The sequence below is a fragment of the Octopus bimaculoides genome, chromosome 2, assembly GCF_046866305.1.
Source record: "Octopus bimaculoides isolate indiv1 chromosome 2, ASM4686630v1, whole genome shotgun sequence".
Lineage (NCBI taxonomy): Eukaryota > Metazoa > Mollusca > Cephalopoda > Octopoda > Octopodidae > Octopus > Octopus bimaculoides.
In genome coordinates this window covers 108881033-108903972 of record NC_142929.1, presented here as the reverse complement: position 1 = coordinate 108903972, position 22940 = coordinate 108881033, and the positions used below count along the sequence as shown (strand labels likewise).

At 33.5% G+C, this 22940-nt stretch overlaps 1 protein-coding gene across 16 annotated transcripts in view; it reads right to left on the bottom strand.

Moving 5' to 3' along the window:
- LOC106882671 (inositol 1,4,5-trisphosphate-gated calcium channel ITPR1) overlaps window positions 1–22940 on the bottom strand; it is a 312035-nt gene that overhangs the window by 138493 nt on the left and 150602 nt on the right. For 10 of the 16 annotated variants that reach the window (XM_089347459.1, XM_089347464.1, XM_089347462.1 and 7 more), the window contains 7 exons: window positions 22219–22302; window positions 21009–21155; window positions 19570–19665; window positions 18187–18347; window positions 9773–9799; window positions 1743–1842; window positions 377–537 (listed from right to left, as the gene is read on the bottom strand). In XM_089347459.1, the coding sequence (XP_089203585.1) occupies window positions 377–537; window positions 1743–1842; window positions 9773–9799; window positions 18187–18347; window positions 19570–19665; window positions 21009–21155; window positions 22219–22302 (776 nt within the window). The remainder of the gene's footprint in view (window positions 1–376; window positions 538–1742; window positions 1843–9772; window positions 9800–18186; window positions 18348–19569; window positions 19666–21008; window positions 21156–22218; window positions 22303–22940) is intronic. The other 6 variants (XM_089347463.1, XM_089347470.1, XM_089347460.1 and 3 more) reach the window with 1 other exon arrangement.

Here is a 22940-nt window from a genome sequence, read left to right as displayed (position 1 = left end):
AAATTGAGCAAGAGGTTTAGCTCAGATAAAAAGGATTTACATTTACAAAGTGGATGTTATCACTATTAGCTGTGCAGCTAACAGCTGGAGATCAGAGACCATTAATAAGCAATATATTTTTTGAAAGTTATCACCCCTAAAGTTTTGTAACTTTCCATGGATGTTGCCCTTAGTTGAAGATTGAACTAGGTTAACTTGTTCATAATATATACAGATAAAAAAGTTAAGTATGACAATGTTATAAGAGTCATAAAAAGATTTGATCTGAAGAAAATTTTCTCAATTATATTTACAATTATATCACTTTAATCTTTATGATATAGGAAATTAACATTATGATATTGGAAAATGTAAGGCTACAAGTATTAGAACAAACCTTCTTTGATTCTGAGTTATTGAACCAGATTCCAGCTTCATTGCAATATTGGATAGAACTTTACTGGCATCATTGGCAAAATCTAAATCACGAACTTCTTGGGGTGAAACTGGAACTATTGCAAAGGCTTCTTTGTCTTCTTTAATGGAAGCACAACCAACCTAAGTGAATGGAAAATGACAAATTCACTAATGGTTGTGAACAGGCATGGTAGATGTGATGGTTAAAAATGATATTAATAATAGTGATGACAAGAGGAATGATGGTCAGTATTGATGGCAGTTTAATCTGGTACTGATGGTTATTTTTGATGTGATAGTAACAATGTAAAGGTAGTGACAACAATGGTCATGGGGGCAGCTGTGGAAATAGTATAAAAGTAAAATGCACAGAAACAAATGCTACCAATGAAAGCAATAGGAAAAACTTAAAGTTCTTTAATCCAATATGATTTATTATTGTTTTCATATTTACATTCATTAGGAATTGTAAATAACATTGCTGCTACTACTGATAGTTTTGGGGAAGAAAATTAAAACCATGATTGGATTGACCACCACAAGGTATCAAATTCAACAAAGAAATACTAGGAGGGTTATTATGCCAATAATAATCAGATACACACACTGGTTCTATTTCACTTATTTCTTTGTCAATTGCTTAACCATTTAATCAAAGAATTAATAGATTGTTTGATTAATCATTCTGTTAATTAATCAAACAGCTAAGTTTATCAAAGTCTTTTTGTTGTCATTGTCACTTCCTCAATGGCATGCCTTCTCTAATCCAGGTCTGTCTATCTGTTTCCTTTCACATCGAGAATCTTGAAAACCAAATATGATAATGAAATAAAGAAATACTGGCTTCTTTGTTGTGAACAACTTCTACTGACAGTCCTGCCACTGAGAATATGAAACACTGGAATAAACACTTGGTTTGTCAAATACATACAACATTTGTAACAAAAACATTAGAACTATACAATACTCCACCTTTTCCTGTTATATCCATATATCCACAAATCAAGCAAATCTCTAGAATAGATTGAAAGTAGAGAGAGTGGCTATGGCAGGCAAGTATAAAATTGCATCACCTCACAGCATTGAATGTTGTGGGAGTGACTTGGGAACATGACAAGTGCTATGAAGACAATGATGATGATGACAAAGACACTGACCATCTATGTTAAAATATTTTTTAAAAATTTCAATGTCTCCACAAAAACAAAAGTTTCTTGAAGATAATGTTCAGATTAGCTTTGATCACAACAATAAAGCTGAAGCTGATAAGAATACAAAGAATGTCAATGGTGAAATGGTATATTAAGTTTTAAATTTTTTAATTATATATTGGAGAAAATAATTACCTTGTTCATGATAGGTTTATCTTCATCTTTGTCGACAGGTATGGATGTACTGTGTACCCAGGTGTTTGTGTAGAGATGTCGAAGACGAACAAAGGAAGATCTGAAAATTATGAAGAAATAATTTTACATAATTAAAAACAACATCATAAGTGAACCAATTAATTGCACTGAGTGTGCTCTGATGATGACACTTCTTTGTTTAATAGGTCACCAATACCGGTCTTACAAGATTTTATTTAGGAGTCAACATAGTTGTCAGTCAACAGTTTTTATTGTTCAAAGTCAAACAATACATAAAAGGAGCAATGCTAGCATGGAAAGTGGATGTTAAGCGATAAAGAATAATAATAATAATAATAATAATAATAATAATAATAATAATAATAATAATAATAATGATAATAATAATGATAATAATAACAATAATAACAATTGTTTCTAACATAGACACAAGGTCAGAAATATAAGGGACCAGGTTAGACAACTAAATCAACCCCAATACTTGACTGGCACTTTATTTTATTGACCCTGGAGGGAGATAAAGCAAAATGGACCTTGTAAGGATTTGGAATTAGAATGTAAACAGTTGGAAGAACTACCACAATGTATTTCAAACATGTATAATGATACTGCAATAATAATAATAATAATAATAATAATAATAATAATAATTCTTTCTACTATAGGTATAAGCCTAAAGTTTTTTGGGAGGGGAGTAGTCAATATATTGACCCCAGTACTTGATTGGTACTTTTTCTATTGACCCCAAAAGGATGAAAGGTAAAGTTGACCTGAGTGGAATTTTTGAACTCAGAATGTGGAGACAGGCAAAATACTGTTTAGCATTTTGCTCGGCATGCTAACGATTTTGTAAGCTCACTACCTTAATAATAATAATAATCTTTTCTACTATAAGCACAGGGCCTGAAATTTGTGGGGGAGGAGGTAAGTTGATTACATCAACTCCAGTGTTTGACCCCCAAAGGGATGAAAGGCAAAATTGACATCGGTGGGATTTGAACAGAGAATGTAAAGACAGACAAAATATTGTTTAAGTATTTCGCTTGGTGTGCTAACAATTCTGCCAGCTTGCCACTTAATAATAATAATAATGATAATAATAATAATAATAATAATAATAATAATAATAATAATAATCCTTTTTGCTAAAGGCACAAGGCCTGAAATTTGTGGGGAGAGAGCTAGTTGATTACATTGACTCCAGTGCTCAGCTGGTACTAATTTCTTTGACCCTCGAAAGATGAAAGGTAAAGACAATTTTGGTGAAGTTTGAACTTGGAACTTTAAAGACTGATGAAATGTCACTAAGCATTTTGTCCAACATTCTAATGATTCTTCCAGCACTACTACTAATAATAATAATTGTTTTTCGTTGTATAATAATTGTTGCTAACATGTGCACAAAACTTGAAATTTGAGGGATGGAATTAGTCAATTAAATTGAACCTAACATTGTATTGATACTTTATTTTTATCAACTCTATCGATAAAATAAGTTGGCCTTGACAGGAGTAATAGTAATAATTATTTTTCGCAGTGGCACATGCCCCACTCCCTAAATATATATCTCTCTCTTTCTCTCTCTCTCTCCCTATATATATATATATATATATATATATATATATATATATATATATCCATTGGATAAGACAAATGGTTTACACCTAGTAGCTTCATTTGCCATATATATATATATATATATATATACACACACACACACACACACACACACATGAAAGTATGTGGTTAGTGTAATCGGCTCATGGTTGTAAGGTTGTGAGTTCGATTCCTAGTGGTGCATTGTGTCCTTGAGCAAGACACTTTATTTCACATTGCTCCATTCTATTCAACTGGCAAAAATTAGTAGTACCTGTATTTCAATGGGCCAGCTTTGTCACATTCTGTGTTACACTGAATCTCCCCGAGAACTACTTTAAGAGTACACATGTTTATGGAGTGCTCAGCCACTTGCATGTTAATTTCATGAGTAGGCTGTCCCTTTAATCAGTTCAACTGGAACCCTTGTCATCATAACCAATGTATATATAGATGTATATATATATGGAAGGACAGGCAACCACAATAATTGACTAGAAATTTAGTTCTTTAGTTTGCTTTAGACATCATGGTTAAGACTATGCAGGACAATCAATTTAACCCCAAAAAGAGATTTGAAAATATATAACATAAAGGGCCGTAATTTAACACCACTTGGTATTTAGCCCAACATTCAATTAATACTGTAAATACAATGTCCTAATAATGATAATAATTCTTAATTTGATTAATGAAGCACTTATTTAAACTAGGAGAGTATTTGATATAAACAACCCCAAAACTTAACTGGTATTTATTTATTGACCAAGTGGGAAGAAGTTGACCCAAGTGAGATTTGAACTCAAAACACAAAAAAATGTAACTGAATCCAACACAGTAATTAGTTCAGCACTTTACTGATACTGCCATCTTATGTAATAGCCAGTAATATTTGATATTAATGGTTATTTTGCCTACACAATCTTATCATTTAATAATGTAACAACAGATAAGACACTTATCTTTGGAAAAGTTCTAGCTATTTTGCTACCTCTGCTAAAGCTCATAAGAAATGCACATGCACACACACATGCATGCATGCACACACACACACACACACACACACACACACACAAAATTCTTATTCGTGCATACTTCAAACTAAATAGAGTTAACCAAACACTGAATGATATTTTTATACTGAAAAATGTCAACAAATAGACTATTTATAATACTACACATAAGACAAGTATTTATTCATTTTTATTGTATGTTATATTTTCCTTTATTAATTCAATTTTAATACAATGTTATATGATTTTTATTACCTTATCTTACACACACACACACACACACAGATACACAACAGGAATATACATACATATATGTACAATATAGACATAACAAATCTCCATCAGTTTTGTTTTTGGTTTAGTTCTTAGATCAACTGAATTGCCTGCTCATTGAATCATTATGTAAATGGTTGAATATTCCACAGATACTTGTCCAATTAATGTAATCCACAGGCACAATCAGTATAACCGTGTGTGTGTGTGAGAGAGAGAGAGAGAGAGAGAGAGAGAGAGAGAGGGAGGGAGAGAGAGAGAGAGAGAGAGCTGGTGAGCCTTTGAATTACAGGAGCAATCTATCCAATCAACTTCTGCACATTTCTCATCTACTTAATTTCACTGATACATACTTTCATAATAATAATCTATTATGGGTTTCAGTAATAAAATCATGAAACAGGATCTTGGATTACTTTGTTCCACATTTTGGCCATGCTCTTTACTTAAAAACCTTCTCTTCTTGCCTCCATTAAAAATACATTTAGTTTACTCTTGACAAGATAGTGGACATAATGTCTCATTCCTAAGTGTATCTATGAAGTTGTTAGCCATAAAACAAAGAGTCACAATAATCACAAAATTAACATGACATCCTTTCATCTAATGAGGTGTGGTAACATGTTTTTGACACTTGTATGCCATTAGACAAATGTGGTCACTAATTTCAAAGGAGTGTAGTAGTGATATGTGGACCGACAGTATGTGTACCAACTGCAAAAATCTCAGACTGATATGAAAATAATATAAAGTTATTACAACACCACTCACAGAGTACTATAAATAATTGTCACAGCAATTTTCATGTTCAAATCATGATAATGTCTTATCCGTAAATGAAGTTCTTTAGAGTTAATGAGAAAGAATACTTTTATATACAAATAAACAAAATAAACATTAAAAAACAAAACTTGAACAAATTGTGCAGTGTAAGTTTTGCTTTATCTAGATCTGACTGTAAGTTTTTTAGTAACATCATATATAGAGTATTACATTTGCGTCATTCACCTAAAAGGCTTGGTGGAGAAAGAATGAGGTGAAAGAAGGCTGTGAAACATGCAGCAGATGCAGAGTACAAGACCTGTAACAGTAGTTCTGAATATCTAATTAAGGAATAGGGAGTGGCAATAAGTCTAGTGAATGATGTATGAATTTCCCCTCTCCTGAGTCAAGAGTACATATCCCATCATGGATACTTTTCTATGTAATTGGACAAAGTACACAGTTTCATCAATTGGGTTCAAACTACTCAGATGTAAATTAGATGAAAAGAAGGGAAACCTGGAAATAGGCTGTCAAGCTAGAGGAGGTGGGGTATTATATTTTAATTCGTAACCCTTTCCTCACAAAAGGGATTTGGCAAAGGGCAGGCCTTAGAGGCCCTATTGTAGAGGTAAGCCAACATCTGAAAACATTAAGACAGAAGAAATACACATAAATATAACAGGGCAATCAGTATGAGTAGCAGCCAGTATGATGTCAACATTGAAACAAACATCAATAAACATCCACATTCCATTTACAGTCTCAAGACAATAACAACGATAACAACAATAGCACAAACAAAAATAACAGCCCTTTAAATAAATTTCTCTCATTATAGAAATTCGAGGGACATACAAAATTAGGTCAAGCTTTACAGACATACAAATATTCAGTTTGATAAAAGAGTAAAGACTGCTCAAGTGTTCTTCATGTGGTATTTTTACTTATATAGATATTCAACACAAATACAAGTCAACAATCCTTTTTTATTTCCCATAAAAATATCTGTTATCACATAAGGTACTGTGTGGTAAACACACAACACACACACACACAAACACACACTTTTTAACTGCTGGGTCAGTGTTTACAGTCTTATGATTCTGTGTTCAAATCCCCAAACAGACTTTATTCATTATGAAATATAGAATGATTATCATTCTGCTAAGAGTAAAGTTTGAGATAGGAGTGGTATCAGAGATAAAAGTTAATGTAAAGAGAACTCCAGCTAGGATTTGCTTTTCTTTAATACATCTTTTTTATGTAATGTAACTGGCAATGCAAAATATATACAACGTACAAAACTGAACTAAAAGTTCATATGTAATGAAGTTTTTACACTGCAATAAGAATTATGGAAATGTCATGTTGTATATGGATCAATAGATGACTACAATAAAGATACTTGTAATTTTTATGGTTTAACTAAAAGGAAGGAGCTGTGCTAATGACCTTCATATTCTCTCTGAGGCTGGTGAGATGTCTGCCACTCTTCTGTTCTGTTACTGTTTTGTGTGTTGTCAATATTTTGGCCCTAAATCGGAAAAATTATCTTTGGAATGCAATTTTTGCTATGTTATGAATATGAGATCAGCAGGAATGCTCATTTATGATTGTTGGGGTCTAATATTTGTAGGAATTTTGAGAGTTTTAATTTTATGTTGGCCAGGAGTGAGATAGAAGGCTTTTTTCCCTTGATATGCACAGATTGTAGCTTTGTTGAAAGAGTTATGATGGTTATGTCCTGTGGAAAATGTGTTATAAAGCCAGTGCAAGTTTAATGTGAGGTGTATAGAACGTATGTGGATCACACCTGTGAGTGGAAGGTTATGGAGGAATGAAGAGTGGTAACATCTGCATTGGAGTTACCATTGTTGAAGGTGACAACAAGTTAGAGAGAGAGATAGAATGTGTGGGTGATGTAATCAAACCTTGGGACACATAAAATTTATAGAATTTGGGTTGGAGAGAGCTCACACTGTAATAGTGTGATCTGGATGAAAGTTTCTGACCCACAAGATAAGAGATTGATAGAGCCCATATGAGGGAAGCTTAGCAAGGAGATTCATGTAACAGACACAACCAATTTCTTTGCTTACATCAAGTAACAACCTTGTATAAGAGACCTCTAGTAAGAGATTAGATCTGACTCTACAAAAGTCAGACTTGAAGTCACTAAGAAAGAAGAGAGATTCAGAGTGTTAATGACTGTCACTATCATTATTGAGATGTTGGAAATGAGTGATAAGTCAATAGTCAGCAGGGTCAATGAGGTTTTTATTATTGGAGATCAGACACACTGTAGTATGTTTCTCAAGATCAAGATAGGTTTCTATGAAGAGAGAGGTAGACTTAAGGATACGGATAAGAGCTAACTCTAGGGTGCAATGTCTGGTGACAATATAAGAAACATTGTCACAACCAATGGTTTTATTGATTTGAAGTAAAGGTATTTTTGTATATGACATTATTGTGTACACAGTGGAGAGATATGTGGAGATTGGAGGGAAGCAATGTGGAGTTGAATCAACAAGTGTGAAAGTTCTCACATTCAATTCCACATTGCTTGCTCTGTAGAACTACTAATTACAGAGCCACCATGATTGAGGAGTGATAACTTGGAGCATTCTGTATAACTAGTAAATTGTGGTATGAGTTAAAGACATCCAGTTGAAAGAGATGAATGATTGTTTTGGTGGTGGTGGTGCATTGTTAGTTATACTCATTGCTTTTGCAGTTGCAACACAGTTATGTGTGAACCACTTAGGAGATTTAGACCTCATTAAGTATGTTGTGTGAAGGATGTGAAGGAACATGCTTAGTTGCCTGTGTATTTGTAAACATCTTTTACAATTAAAATCTTCAGTCATAGAAAAATTATCAAGGAATACTCTGTTGTTTAATTCACATGTCAGTACAAATCCTCATATCAATGAGAGAAAAGAGATGAGATTCTGTGAAATTCATGCCTTTTTCAAAATCTTTTGAGACACTTTAATGGGGTTAAGTACAAAACTGAAAATATGGATGTATTGTTTAAAGTTTATAATTAGTTTAAAATAGTCATAAAATTTAATCTTGCTTCTTTTGACCAAAGAGAAAATTGAAATAGGATACAGATAAATCTTATCTGTAACATCCCTACAAATAAATAAAAGGACAAAAAAGCTTCTTTCTAATATTTTTACTGATCTGAAATCAGACAAGAATTCAAATTCCCTATATCCTGAACAAAGTATCTAGATTTTATCAATGAATGTTATTCTTTCTCAATTTGGTACCATTGATAGCTTACAATGTTTCACTAATTAATTCAGTGGACCTCACTCAGTTAAATAACCATATCTGAAGTAATCCTAGCCTTGTATATCTAAAACCTCTTACCCTTTCTTTTGAATACTTATCTCTTATAACAAATTTCATTTTTAATTCATACATGTTTTAGACACAATTCCTCAAATGTTAAAATCTTTATACATAGAAATAATGATCAGAATGACACAAGAAAAGAATTTTTAAAACTAGCAGTGACAGCAATGTATCTAACCTTTCACATGTATAATAAATATTACATACATAGTGTGATAACTAAAAGCAGTTGTTTGTTTAGAAAAGTGTTTATGTATGTGAGTGAGAGGAAGAAAGAGAAAAGATAGATAAGGACAGAGTGAGAGTGAAAGAAATAAAAAGGGAGAGATAGAAAAATTGGGAAATATATCTAAGAGAAGGCTATTGCAGCCATTGTTTGAAGGAAAAGTTACAGCAGGCAAAATTAGTTCCATTACATATCAAATTAAACATTACCAGCCATTATAGATATAAGTATATAATATATCAGGTGTATATCTATTAGTGGGCACTAGAATATAAAGACAGAGGCCACATTGAAGTTTATTACTAGGTATAGCTCATGCTACTATTAATGTTAATACAGTGTTTTTCAACTTTGTCTCAGTAATGCCTTCTCATGACCCATACAGTATCTAAGCATCCCTAATTTATACTTTTGCAATAAGTTTTAGACATTTGTTTTAATGTTACCAATTTTTTAAATTCTATTATGTGTCTGTGTAGCAGATTTGAAGATTTTGTGTCATTGCAAGGCCACTAGCTGTGGCCTCCACTGAATATTCCATAGCAACCCAGTTGAAAAACACTGTGTTAATAGTTTAACAGGGCAATATTTTATCAGGGAGCCTTGAATTAAATTCAAAGCCTTTGATGAAGAGAAACTGAATGACAGGATATTGGTAAAGGTTTCTTCTTGAATAAATGGCATGCAATATTCTTCCATGGGAAAATTAAGCTAAATAAAACAAGAGATATGAAAGCTAAAGTAAAAACAAACAAAATAAATCAGACCTTTCCATTGGGGAACCTAACTTGTAACTGCAAAAAAAGCAAGATTAAAATTGGAAAGCATACACACATATAATGAAGTTTCAATGTAAAAGACATTGAAGATAAATTCTTTATCATAAACTTTTATTTTGCACAAATGGAGAACTACTTGTCAAATTCTTAAATTGTAAAAGGAGGAGGATAGGTCAAAAGAAGGAAACAAATACTTCATTTTAATTTTTCTTGCAAGGATGAATGGAATGGTCCTGTAGCTCTGGCACACATGAGGAATTTTTATTCTTTTTTTAATACAAAATACATTTCTTGATATCAATGTTTATACACACAAACGTACAAAAACCAAAAACTCATACATATATCACAAGAGTATAGTTTATATAAACATTATTAGTCAGACATACACAGCGTGTTTTGTTTATATACCAATTTGTTGCAGGATAGCATCCTGGGAAAGATCCATACATGACACTAAATGTTAAAAAACACTGACTGTCCCAGACCAGCTGAGACAGCTTGCATATAAACAAAACATACATTGGTGCATAAACAAAACACATACACTATGTATGTGAAACTGACAATGCTTACATTATTAGAGCTGCTTTTAATTTGAAATTCAATTTTGTTTCACAATTGCTATGCCTCGGCACATCAGCAAATAGATTTCACATTATTTGCATAAATGCCTCAGACTAGTGATTCATTTCGTTCTGAGGTGTGTTGAGTACTTGGTACTGAAGAGCTACAATAATAGTGAAACATTAATAACTATCATTCTTGCTCACCCTGGGGCAAGTTATCTTGCCTGGTTTGGGACATTCAGAGTTCTTAACACTCAGTGTCATGTAGGAGGCTTTCCCAGGATGCTATCCTGCAACAAACTGGCATATAAACAAAACATATACACTATGTATGTGCAACTGATGATGTTTACATTATCAGAGCTGCTTTTAATTCAAAATATAATTTATATGAGTTTTTCATAGTGGCTATGAGAAAGGAGACAAAGCATTCAAACTTTTAACCTAAATTATCTTATATAACATGCTGAAGTCATTGTCAGAAGGTTAAATGTGCTGAGTTACAATTTTAATTATAGAAGAATGAATGTTAAAAGAATGGTATTCACTATTTAGTAGTTGTAACTGTTACAAGTGAGTTGTGATACAACTAAGGAGTTAGTTCCACTATTAAAAGTTACTGTTTGTTATTTCATATATATTATGAAGGGCATCAATTTGGAAGGATGTCAGGCTGATAATAGTGAAAAGTTGTTGGTCACAGCCATGATCAGCCTTGTGACCAAAGGTATTTCAACAATAGTCACCCAATTCTTTCATTATGACTAAAATTGCATTAATCAATTTGTGGTCCTTTTTTTAAAATGGTAAGGTGTGATTTGAGGGTTATTTGGTTATATTTTCTAGCAGATTGAATAACAATGTTGAAGCTCTGTTGTTGGTTCATACTAAAAGCCTAATTTGCAGCAAAGTTGAGAAAATTTAGGTGTGTTGAGTATGCCTACTGTATGTGATTATATACACACACACGAATGCTACATGGTAGTGAGACATGAGCCCTAAATGCAGAGGACATGTGGAGACTAGAGAGGAATGAAGCTAGTATGCTCTACTGGATGTGCAATGTTAGTGTACATATACAACAGAGTGCAACTGTATTGAGAGAATAGTTAGGCATACGAGGAATCAGATGTGTGCAAGAGAGAGCTGGTCATATGATGTATATGGATGAAGACAGTTGCATAAAGAAGTGCTGATGGCTGAAAGTAGAAGGAACTCATGGAAGAGTGAAAACCAGGAAGACATGGGACAAAGTATTGAAGGCTGAAATGAAGGTACTGAGCCTTATGGATGAGATGACAAAGACTGAGATGGTTGGTGTTTTTGTGCACAAAAAGATCCATCCATTACAGCAAAATTAATATCCTAAATGTACTTGGTTATGGTTGTACATACAAGGCACTATTCCCTTCCTCCCCTGTCTCTGACATGCTATACTCCATTCTAAACAACTCGATTATCAGCTATCATTCCAATATCCTCCCATATATACCATCATGACCCATCTACTTTAGCTCCTTATGTATCCCTATATCTCACTCTCAACTGCTCCTACTCCTTTCACATAATCCCACTACTTTCTATTCTATTCTCCTTCCTGAGCCAATCTTATGTTTCTCACCTCATCCTTCTGCAAACCAGTATTTCTCATCCTCTACATCACTACACACTCACACACACACACACACACACACATGATGAAAGGTAGGTCAGGTAAGGGTCTTGAAATACTAGTGGTGACAAGTAAATGTGTGCTGTGTGCAAGAAGTAAGATTGAAAGGATCCTCAACCATATTCCTCAAACACAAGACAGTGACTCAAACTTTTCTGGGTGAGTAATAGTGACAGCAGAGGTGGAGTAGGCATAGAGTTAGCTGAAAAATGGATAATGTAAGGTAGACAGGGTGTGCAGCAGAATAAGTAAGATGTGACTACTTATAGATAACTCAACAGGGTGGTTATTTCTGCATAAGCTCTGCATGCTGATTTGACAGAAGAATGGAAGGAGACAGCTTCTATAAGAACCTGCAGACTACCTCAATGACAACTGACAGTGACTTCATAATCATAGCAAGCAACTTCAACAGATATGTTGGCCAACATGCTGATGACTTCTGTGACATACATAGAGACTAGGGATATGGTACAAGAAATGACATGGGTGTAAAGCTCCTGGAAGCTTGTGATGCAACTAATTTGACAATTTGAAACACCAGTTTTAAAAAACCAGCCTGGCACCTCATCATTTACCAATCTGGTGAACACGCAAGTCAGACAATTTTTTTTCTCACCAGGAAACAGGACAGAAGGGCTATTGCAAATGGGAATACCTTTTCAGGTGAAGAGTGCACAACATAACATAGATTAGTGTCTAGCAACTTCAGAGTCAGCTAAGCCACCACTGAAACTGAAAATGATACAGAGAAGATACAGAAAATAAAAGATCGCACAATTGGGAATAGATTTTGAGAAATCCTAATTGATGCAAATGACTAGGAAGAAAAATTTAGATATCTGTGGCATAGATGACAACAGGAAATATCTATGAAACAACCTGCTCAGGGGTACTGATTAAACACATGGCTGGGACAATGTTCCAGCAAAGCTGGAAGTGATATGGTAATGGAATGATATAGTTGATAGGGTGGTAAAGGCTAAGAGACAAGACTGGGAAATCTGGAAAGAAGGTGATAATAGGAAGTATGATCAGAAAGCAATAAGAATAGCTTAGGTGACAGTAATATTTGTGAAAGGGTGAAGCTGAAAGGAAAAGATTTGCAAATGTAAGTTTGTCTTAGTTTTCTATTATATTTGCATTCACTTCTAGGATGCTTTATAAAAAAAATATCAAAATCCATCCTAGGACTTGACTATAACAATATTTTATTGATTTTGGAAAGATGAAAAGTAAAGATCACCTCAGAGGGATTTGAATGCAAAACATAAAAGTCAGTAAATAAATATTGCAAGCAATTTATCCACTACTTAAATGATTGTGCCAATCTACAGTCTACTAAGTCTATTCTTCAATTTACATACAAACCTAATATTAATAGCAAAATTATACTTCTTTTTCAAGTGACAATCTTGTGATTTTGGAAAAGATAAAACTTTCTAAGTTATATACTTCAACATTTTTAGCAACATTCTTTGTAGGATTTAAGCCACCAATATGTGACTTCACTTTTTGTTTCTCCAATGAAAATTTAATTGTTGAAATAATTAGAATCAAAAACTGTTAGTTCACCACAACTACTCCACTAAATCAATAAACTAATGAATATGTTCTGCTTCTTAGAATTAACAACATAAAATTACGAGGCATTAACATGAACACATATGATGAAAGCACAGGCACCCAATCCAGTTACAACAAAATGTAATAAAATAGATGAAAAATCATTTTTCTTAAGACAAGAAATTTAAATGTGACCAAAGACCCAGGGAACATATTAACAACCTTATATTATAAAATATATTAATATTAAAGATCATTTTCCAAACTACTTGGTCTGTTAATTCGTGGGTGTCATCACTATAACTTATAAAATTACATGCACAAGTAGAAGATTGTCAACTCCACTATCATAACTGAATTAGATAGACATCAATAAAGGTACATGACCCAGAGGTTAGAGTGATGAGCTCATGATCATGAGATCATGGTTTCAATGCCTGAATCAGGCAATGAATTGGTCCTTCAGCAAGGTACTTCAATTCCATTGCTCCAGTTTACTCAGCTGAAATGACTACCAGCCAAGTGCTGGTACAACCATCTCTCCCTTCAACTACTACATCCTGAACATTCTGCTGGGTCAATGATGGGAGGGTTGAGAAGATGTCTATATCTGCTCATGACTATATTGGCACTTGAAACAATCATCAAAAGCATGGTACATGCTACCAAGTCATCCTTGATACTTGTCATAACAGTAGTATGGTAAGGCATTAATTCAATTAGCACATCTAACAATACATTTATTGAAAGAGTTCATTCATACTTCAAGGATTTTTATTTAAAATAAATAAATAACCATACTTGGAAAGCATATTAAAATACACCTTAGAATTAATGACAGCAGAAAAGCCAATTTTTAATTAGCAAATAGATAGATCTCTGGTTATATTAAAAGCAGTACGTTTTTATGAACCATTGCAAAATCAACAAAACAGTGGTCCAATTTATACAAAGTTAGAATTCAATAAATTATGTAAATCAAAATGAATGACAAATAAGGCAATATAAGTGCTTATAGCATAATCCATGTCTACATAACTACTACCACTCTGCATAAATTCCAGTTCCTTCAATAGTAACAGCTATGTTTCTCTTAAGCTAGTCTATTACAAATGTATAGCCTACAAACTAAATTCAGATTCAACTTCCATTTGTAGTATTCATCTACTGACATACTAACATTTTTTCTGTATTAACTCCACAACTGTGAAGAGGATTACAAGCAAGGGGTAAACCTTAGATAAGCCTTCTTCTTCCTTTAATATACAATAATTAATATATTCAGTATTCTATCCAGTATTCTATACAAACCATATATGCAGATAAAAACAATATGAATAGTATAACATTAAACTGATTAAGAGATCTTTCAACTGCTTTTCCAGTCAAACAAGGAAAAACAAGATGTTATGTCAGTTATACACACACATGTTGACATCTATAAATACACATATTACATACATACATACATACACAGACAGGCAAACAGACAGAATATTGCATATGTTGGTGCTGTGTGTAAAGTCAGTGACAAAAGAATGCTTCCACATATTTCAGAAGAAACATAGTTCGCAATGCTTTTTTAGTGCTTGTGCTAACAGATCAGAGACTTGAAGAAATCTACAACTTGGACATCAGGACTTAGAAGCCACTAAAAACTACTGGTAACATTAATATCAATATTTACATTGAAAGGAACTTATGCAAAATGGAAAGGTGGAGACAAAGGCATAAGAACAGCTTTTGAGTGCTGTATCATCTCACTTAAACAACACTTACTGATTCACAAAAAAAGAAATGAGTATATCATGTATATATATTAACAGCAAAAATAATAACATCATGAAGTTAGGTAAAGAATTCTTGGATAGTCATGCTGAGTGTATTTTTGTTCTATACTCTAGCTGGTCTAACCTACTTGGAGAAGAAACACTTATTGTATCAGAATGTTGTGCATGTTAAAGAATGCTGACAACGTTAATAGGAATAGTAATCTGTCCTGGACCTACACTGTATACCATCAAGAAGGCTATGCTTTTGCTCTCAAAAACAGGAGAAAGAAATGCCTTTAAACCTCTACATTGTGACAGAAAATGTTGACTGTGCTATACAAATGTGGAAGATATCCACTTTATCAGCAGCTGTCCAAAAGTATCTGCATTTAGTGACATTGTCACCAAAACAATTTGCACTGGGGTCTATAGGAAGAATTATCTTGATGGCTGCACCAAAATTTGAATGTATCCTTACCTCTAAAAGTAAGTATCACTTTCTAATAACAATAGCAACCTAGTGTAAACACAATAGGCCAGATATTGTTTAATAGAGCAAGGAGGAAAAAAAATCATGCACAGTCAACTGCATCTTGGATATAAATGTCTTGTATAAAACTGTGAAAAAGAACATCTAAGGTGAATTTATGAAAAATTTACATCTCTTATAACCAGGTTACAGATTTTCATTTATACCAGTTATCATAGGGGCATTGGGCTACGCAACAACAGATTTGGGGTTCTCCAAAAAAAGAAGAAAATATAGTGAGTCACATCCTATAAATACAATAAATTAGAGGCATAGTGAAAATTTGTAAAACATTCCAGGATTTTCCATTTGAGATTCTTTGGTGAATATATGCACATATGGAATATACACCAAGATACATTCACACAAATGCATGAACAGTAATGAAGCACACACACACTTGCATACTGAAGTGATATGCACATCTGTCACATGAGTGCAACTTTATCCACACATGCCCCAACATATATGTATACCAACATATATGTACATTCACATATTCATAATCTTGACTTAAACAAAAGAGTTTTGTCACTTTGTTTGTGATCAGCTTGAATTCTGTAAAGGAAAAAAATCTTTAATATAACTCAAAGAATAAAAGGAAGAAATGTACACACAATCAACCTCAATCATCTTAGAACACTGCATAATTGTAGAATAATTCTTGATGAAATTAGTGAGAGTAATTCAAGAAGTCAAGATGGCTCAAAATTTGAAAGTTAATTTCACTTCACTTAAATACAAATGTAGTTCTTCTATGAGCATAAATTAAACTAGACAAAAAATTATTTGTTAGCTAATTCAGTGAAGATTTCATTTTACATGGAAGGTGACATAGACACAGAAACACACATATATACACAGATATATGTTAAGACATGTGCATACAGCGAATTTGTGTGTATATATGTGTGTGCATTACTGTATTACTAGTATTGAAAAGTTAATGTTTTTTCATATATGACATAACATGACAACATGTTCTAAGGAAGGAAAGATTGAAGTAGTTGGGATAAGAGAAGAATAAAAACAGAATGTAGATATGAATCTATGAGTCAGGCAGACAGACTGACAGTGTTGATAATCAGATAGATATATATAAGGAAACTGATTGACAAAGAGACAGACAAACAACCAGCTAGTCAGATAGACACAGAGATGGATAGCACAGATAAATTTTTCATAATTAGTAGTCTATATGTAATAGTATTTTGGAAAAGTTACACATTAAATTAATTAGTAGCTGATACAGAGTCAATCAGCAAAAATAGAAAGACATAGTGTTCAATAACTCAACTGGAAAAACAATCTGTGTTTTCTCTTTTTATATATAAATATGAAATGTTTTACTTAATTAATCTATTCAGGTCATATTTCACTCCAGGCAACAGTGAACCAATTTAAGTGTTGGCTCTCTTTTCTTTCTTTTTGAAACTAACAAGTATAAAAGATAGCAAATTATTTAAAAAATTTTAACTCTTTGTGTATATTCTAATAACAGTATTTTCTTACTTCAAAGCTGGTGAAAAAGCTGAAATTGAAATATCTTATTTACGAATGTAAGAAATATCTAGTTTATGAATGTGAGAAGTGAAATGTACCACATATGTGTTTCTAACATAGCAACAAAGTTAGTGAGAAGGGACTGGTTGCTTATATTGAACTCCAGTACATGACAAGTACTTTATTTTATCAACCTCATAAGTATAAAAGACAAATTTGATCCCGTAGCAGGATCTGAACTTGGAATATAAAGAACTAAAACAAATACTGCAAAGTATTTTTGTCCTGTTATGTTCTAATGATTTCTCCAGTTCATCACCCTGTATATATTTACTATGTAATTGACAAATATGGAGTTGATTTGATAGAAAATAGTAAGCTACATTAAATTCAACTAGTTCAGTGTCTCAGAATTAAGTTTTTGAGATTAATTTTCATTCTCCTCATTCCAAAAACCTAAATGTAGCATATTGGGATTTAGTCAATTAACAACATATTTGATCCTTTTTTTCAATAAGCACAACTTGCTCACAGAACAGAAATCACTATACAATTAACGTATATAGCAAACACATTACTAACTGATAGTACAGAACCGGACAATGGATGTTTGATGATGATGATGATGACATAAAATATTACTAAAGTCACGCAGTTGGTATAATGAAGTCAACAATGTGAATGAGGTGTTTACTTTGGATAATGGAACAAGTCAATGAGTAAAATTTACCGTATGAGGTTCAAGTAAAGAATTTAGTACGTGAAGTACTCAATAGACTTATACAACTTACCTTGGCACTAATGAATCACTACGTATAGTGGTCGTTGGGTCAAGCTCAAACAAAGATGAAATATCATTACCATTTGGGACTGACACCAAACAATACACTTGATTAGTTAGGAGACCTCTTAGTTTGTTTCGCATTAAATCCACTGTTGGGTCATTATCAACCTGTAAAAAAAAAAAAATTACAATTATCTACCAGTCATATACAAAGATAGAAAAATACTTAAGTTTATAAAATATTAAATAAATATAGATACAGACAAAAGAAATGATGAAATTACAGAAAATGAAAAGTAACAAATATTTAAAATTAATATTGATTTAAATTATGCTATTTACAAATGTCACACAGTAGTTAATATATTTATTGATTACTTACATATGTGCAAGATGTCAAACTTATAGCGGAATGGGAATGAGAACTCTGTCAGCTAGTTTGATTTAAAATAGTATTTTATTAATAATTAAATTGTACTTCCATCTAACAATTATTTATCTAAATTTAGAAGGGGTTAGAAAACAGACAATTGAAAAGAAAAATTTCTTTGACATCTCTATTCCCATATCCTATTCAAATATTAGTGGCTGTATTGTTTAAACCCCAGTCATCTTTGAAACATAATCTATATATTCCAGGACCTTAATCTTAGGATATGTGTCCCAATCAACTATAAAGTAGGAACTGTATATACTCTAGGACTGCTATAAACAACAACACTAGCACATACTTTCATTCAAGTGTGGAGTTCCAGATGTGAGCGAATCTATACTCAGCTACTCAGAACCATAAATCGGCCGAGTTAAGAAAACTTGAAACACAAGTCTAAGCGATGATAATAATAATGGTTTCAAATTTTGGCACAAGGCCAGCAATTTCAGGAGACAGAGTAAGTCGACTGGTACTTATTTTATGAACCCCGAAAAGATGAAAAGTAAAGTTAACTTTGGTGGAATCTGAACTCAGAATATAAAGGCATACAAAATGCCACTGAGCATTTTTTCCAGTCTGATAACAATTCTCTCAGCTTGCTGCATTAGGTGAAGATAATAATAATCTGCCATAGGAACAAGGCTTGGAATTTTGGGGGAGGGTGCTAGTTGATTACATTGACCCCAGTGTTTATCGACTCTGAAAGGATGAAAGGCAAAGCTGACCTTGGTAGAATTTGAACTCAGAACATAAAGACAGATGAAATGCTCCTAAGCATTTTTCCCGGCATGTTAACGATTCTGCCTAATAACGATGAAACGTTTACATTAGAGTTCATGAAATTTTGCATTCAAAGGATTTAAGAGTATTCTCCCTTGAACATTTTTCTCCAATTGGTACCATATTTACAATACTTTTAGCTATAAAAGGGAAAAGTATATAACGGAGTAGACATACCTCTGCTGCCAAATATTGATCAGTTGCTAAATGTTTAAATCTGTATAGGCTGTTCCAGTGACCAGCTCCACCTCTGCATGGATCATGATGGACAATCTGCAAAAAAGATTAAAAATAAGAGTGAATCTTAAACTACAGTGGTACCAATCAACCAAATACTAATAATATTGTCTAAAGTACCAAAATAAAACTGGTATTATGTAGCACACAAAGCAAGTATACCAGTATCAAACAAGCCATTTAAATGTTATCACAAGTAAAGATAATACAAGTTTAAAATATGAACAAGAATGAAGTTTCAGAGAGCAACAGTTATGGATTATGAAAAGTTTGGGATGTGTGAAATAGAGTATATATGATTTGTGGAGGAGAGATGGGTATATTGAGTGGTTTTGGACATGAAGAATAAGCTGTCATAATAATGATAGGAGAGAGGTAGAATCTGTTGGCTAGTGGTTGTAACATGTAGGTGAGTGGTCTTTGACAATCTATTTTTCAACAGTCTTGGATAACTTAGCAGACAGATCAGTAGTTGTTTGTAATGTGAATCAAATTTGCCTGATGTATTGAGTTAAAAAACAGATCTGGTCAGTAGCCCTCAACAGGTTGTCCCCTAGGAACCTCCAGTTGTCTTCCACATCATATGATGCTATGTCTTCCTCTATTTCATCAAAAGCTTCGAGTAATACATCGTTAAATCTCTGTCCATTCACAGGATCCTTAAGCTTGCAGACCCTTTTTCTCCATGCTGGTCGTCTTTTGGGCATCCATTTAGCCCTGATCCTGAAGTCACTAACTACTGATCTATGTTGTGGGGTGCATTCTTCACCTGGGAAGGCTTTGGCATTTATAAGTAGCCATCTTACCCATTTCCTGGTGAGGATGTAATCAATTCGACTAGTGTGTCCACCAGATGGGTAGGTGAATAGGTGATTGGCAGGTTTCTTGAAGTTGGTATTACAAACCTTAACATCATTTGCATCACAGAACTCCAGCAGCCTGGTTCCCTCCTCATTGCGGGAACCAAACCCGGTGTGAAAAAAATATTAATGATAATAACGAGATAGAATTGGGTATTTGCATTCTTAACTAGAGCTATAACCAACAGTTTTCAGTCAGCCAAACTGTGATAAAATTAGATAAATGAATGAATAATGACAATAATAAATGAGCATGAAAGAGAGGGAGAAGGGAGAAAGAGGGAGAGTTAGATTGAGCAAAGGGATCTTAAGTTTTTCCTCTAAACATGCAGCATGGAAGCCGAAACTGTTTAAATAGACAGATAATGAAATAGATAGATAATAAAATGAAATAAAGTAATTATAATTTGTACTGAAAAAGAAGTTTTAGATGTGTGCTAGGTTGGAAAACAAGGTTGCTTATCTGAACATCTGATTTCTACTCCAATCATAAAATGTTAGGTTAAAAGAAAAACTTACCTCAACCTCCCATAAAGCTTTTGAACTTGTTGCAGCAGTAGCTGATGTTCTCCCTGTTGTTCGGAGAAATATGTGCTGCCTTTTCTTATATTCATCACCAGTTAAAAACTTTTCTTGTTCAGCATGAAATAAACGTACCACATCTCCCTGGAAATATTTAGGGTACAAAAATGACAAGAAGCAAAGATAAAACATAAAACTGATTTGTCAAATACTAATGTCTGTTGAACCTGATGAAAGAATAAATATAGAACCAGCTCAAATATATTTAAAGACACAAGCATATTTTTTCTAACTTTAAATGAATGGGTAGATTTAGGAACTGGAAAAATTATTGTGGAGTTGTTTAGCTCCAAGTTATCCCTGATCAAGCAGACTTATGATCAAAGGTGTTTCAGCCATCACCAACGTGGTGAGCTGGCGGAATCATTAGCAGATTTGGCAAAATGCTTAGTAGCATTTTTGCTGGCTCTTTACAAAATGAGTTCAAATTCAGCTGAGGCTCACTCTGCATTTCACCCTTTTGAAGGATGTTACAAATAATTATCATTTGGGTACTGGGGTTGATGGAATCAACTAACACTCCCAACCATTAAAATTGGCCTTGAACCAACATGTGAAGCCATAACTTCTAATTAGCAAAATTCAAAGCAAACTAAGTCTGTAATATGGTGTGGATTTTTAACTAAATCCTTCAGCAAAATTACTATTGCCCTTTGGATCAACAACTTTCACAACTTCACATTAGTCATTTATCATTGTTTCAGTCATTTGACTGCAGCCATGCTGGAGCACCACCCTTAGTCAAACAAATTGAACCCAGGACTTATTCTTTGTAAGTCTAGTACTTATTCTATTGGTCTCTCTTGCCAAACCGCTATGTTACAGGGATGCAAACAAACCAACATCAGTTGACAAGCGATGGTTGGAGGACAAACACAGACACAAATACACACACACACACACACACACATGACAGGCTTCTTTCAGTTTCCATTTACCAAATGCACTCACAAGTCTTTGGTCGGCTCGAGGCTATAGTAGAAGACACTTACCCAAGTTGCCACGCAGTGGGACTGAACCTGGAACCATGTGGTTGGGAAGCAAGCTTCTTACCACACAGCCACTCCTGTGCCTAAATTAATGTTCTTAGAAAAGAAATGAACACAGAACTTATTTTCTTACAATGCAGAAATGGAATGGTACTCACGCCTTTCAGGACATCTTCTTTGTTTTCTTTGTAGTCCATAAACAAACTGATCTTCCAGCATGTTGAGCAGTTTACAGAATTCACCTTCATGATAAAATGAGGACAACCATTGACATTAGCATTTATAACAGGAAACATTAACAGAAAAGACTTTGATATAATGACTACAGATTTAAGTGGTTTAAGTTCTGAATTCAGTTAATAAGATCAAAAAGTATTCTATATAATATGTTATATCTTCTAACAACTTATTCTTAAATAGATGTGTATTCTATGTTTGATTGTTTATCTCAAATGACCCTTCCATAACTCTTATAGCTTTATTCAAATTATTAAACAGTTCTTCAAGTTATTAACTGTGATTTAGTATATTTTAATGTGGTAGTGGATAGTAGAATAGGTGAACAAAATACCTTGTAGTATTTTGTTGCATCTCTTTATGTTCTAAGTTCAAATTCTGCTAGGGGTAAATTACTTTTCAGCTTCCCAAGGTCAACTGGTAGAGAACAAGCGAGTATGGCACTAGCTAGAGGGAGGCAGAGGGGGTGGTCTCTCCTGGGCAGACTTTTATGGGGATGGCACCACTTTTGGGTCTGCTGTAGGCAATATGTATTTTTTGTGGAGACCCAGGGGTGGCAAACTTAAGGGCCACCCTGGGAAGCACACACTCTAGCTACACTAGTGGAGTAGGGTCAGTTGAATCCATCCACCATTGAAAGATA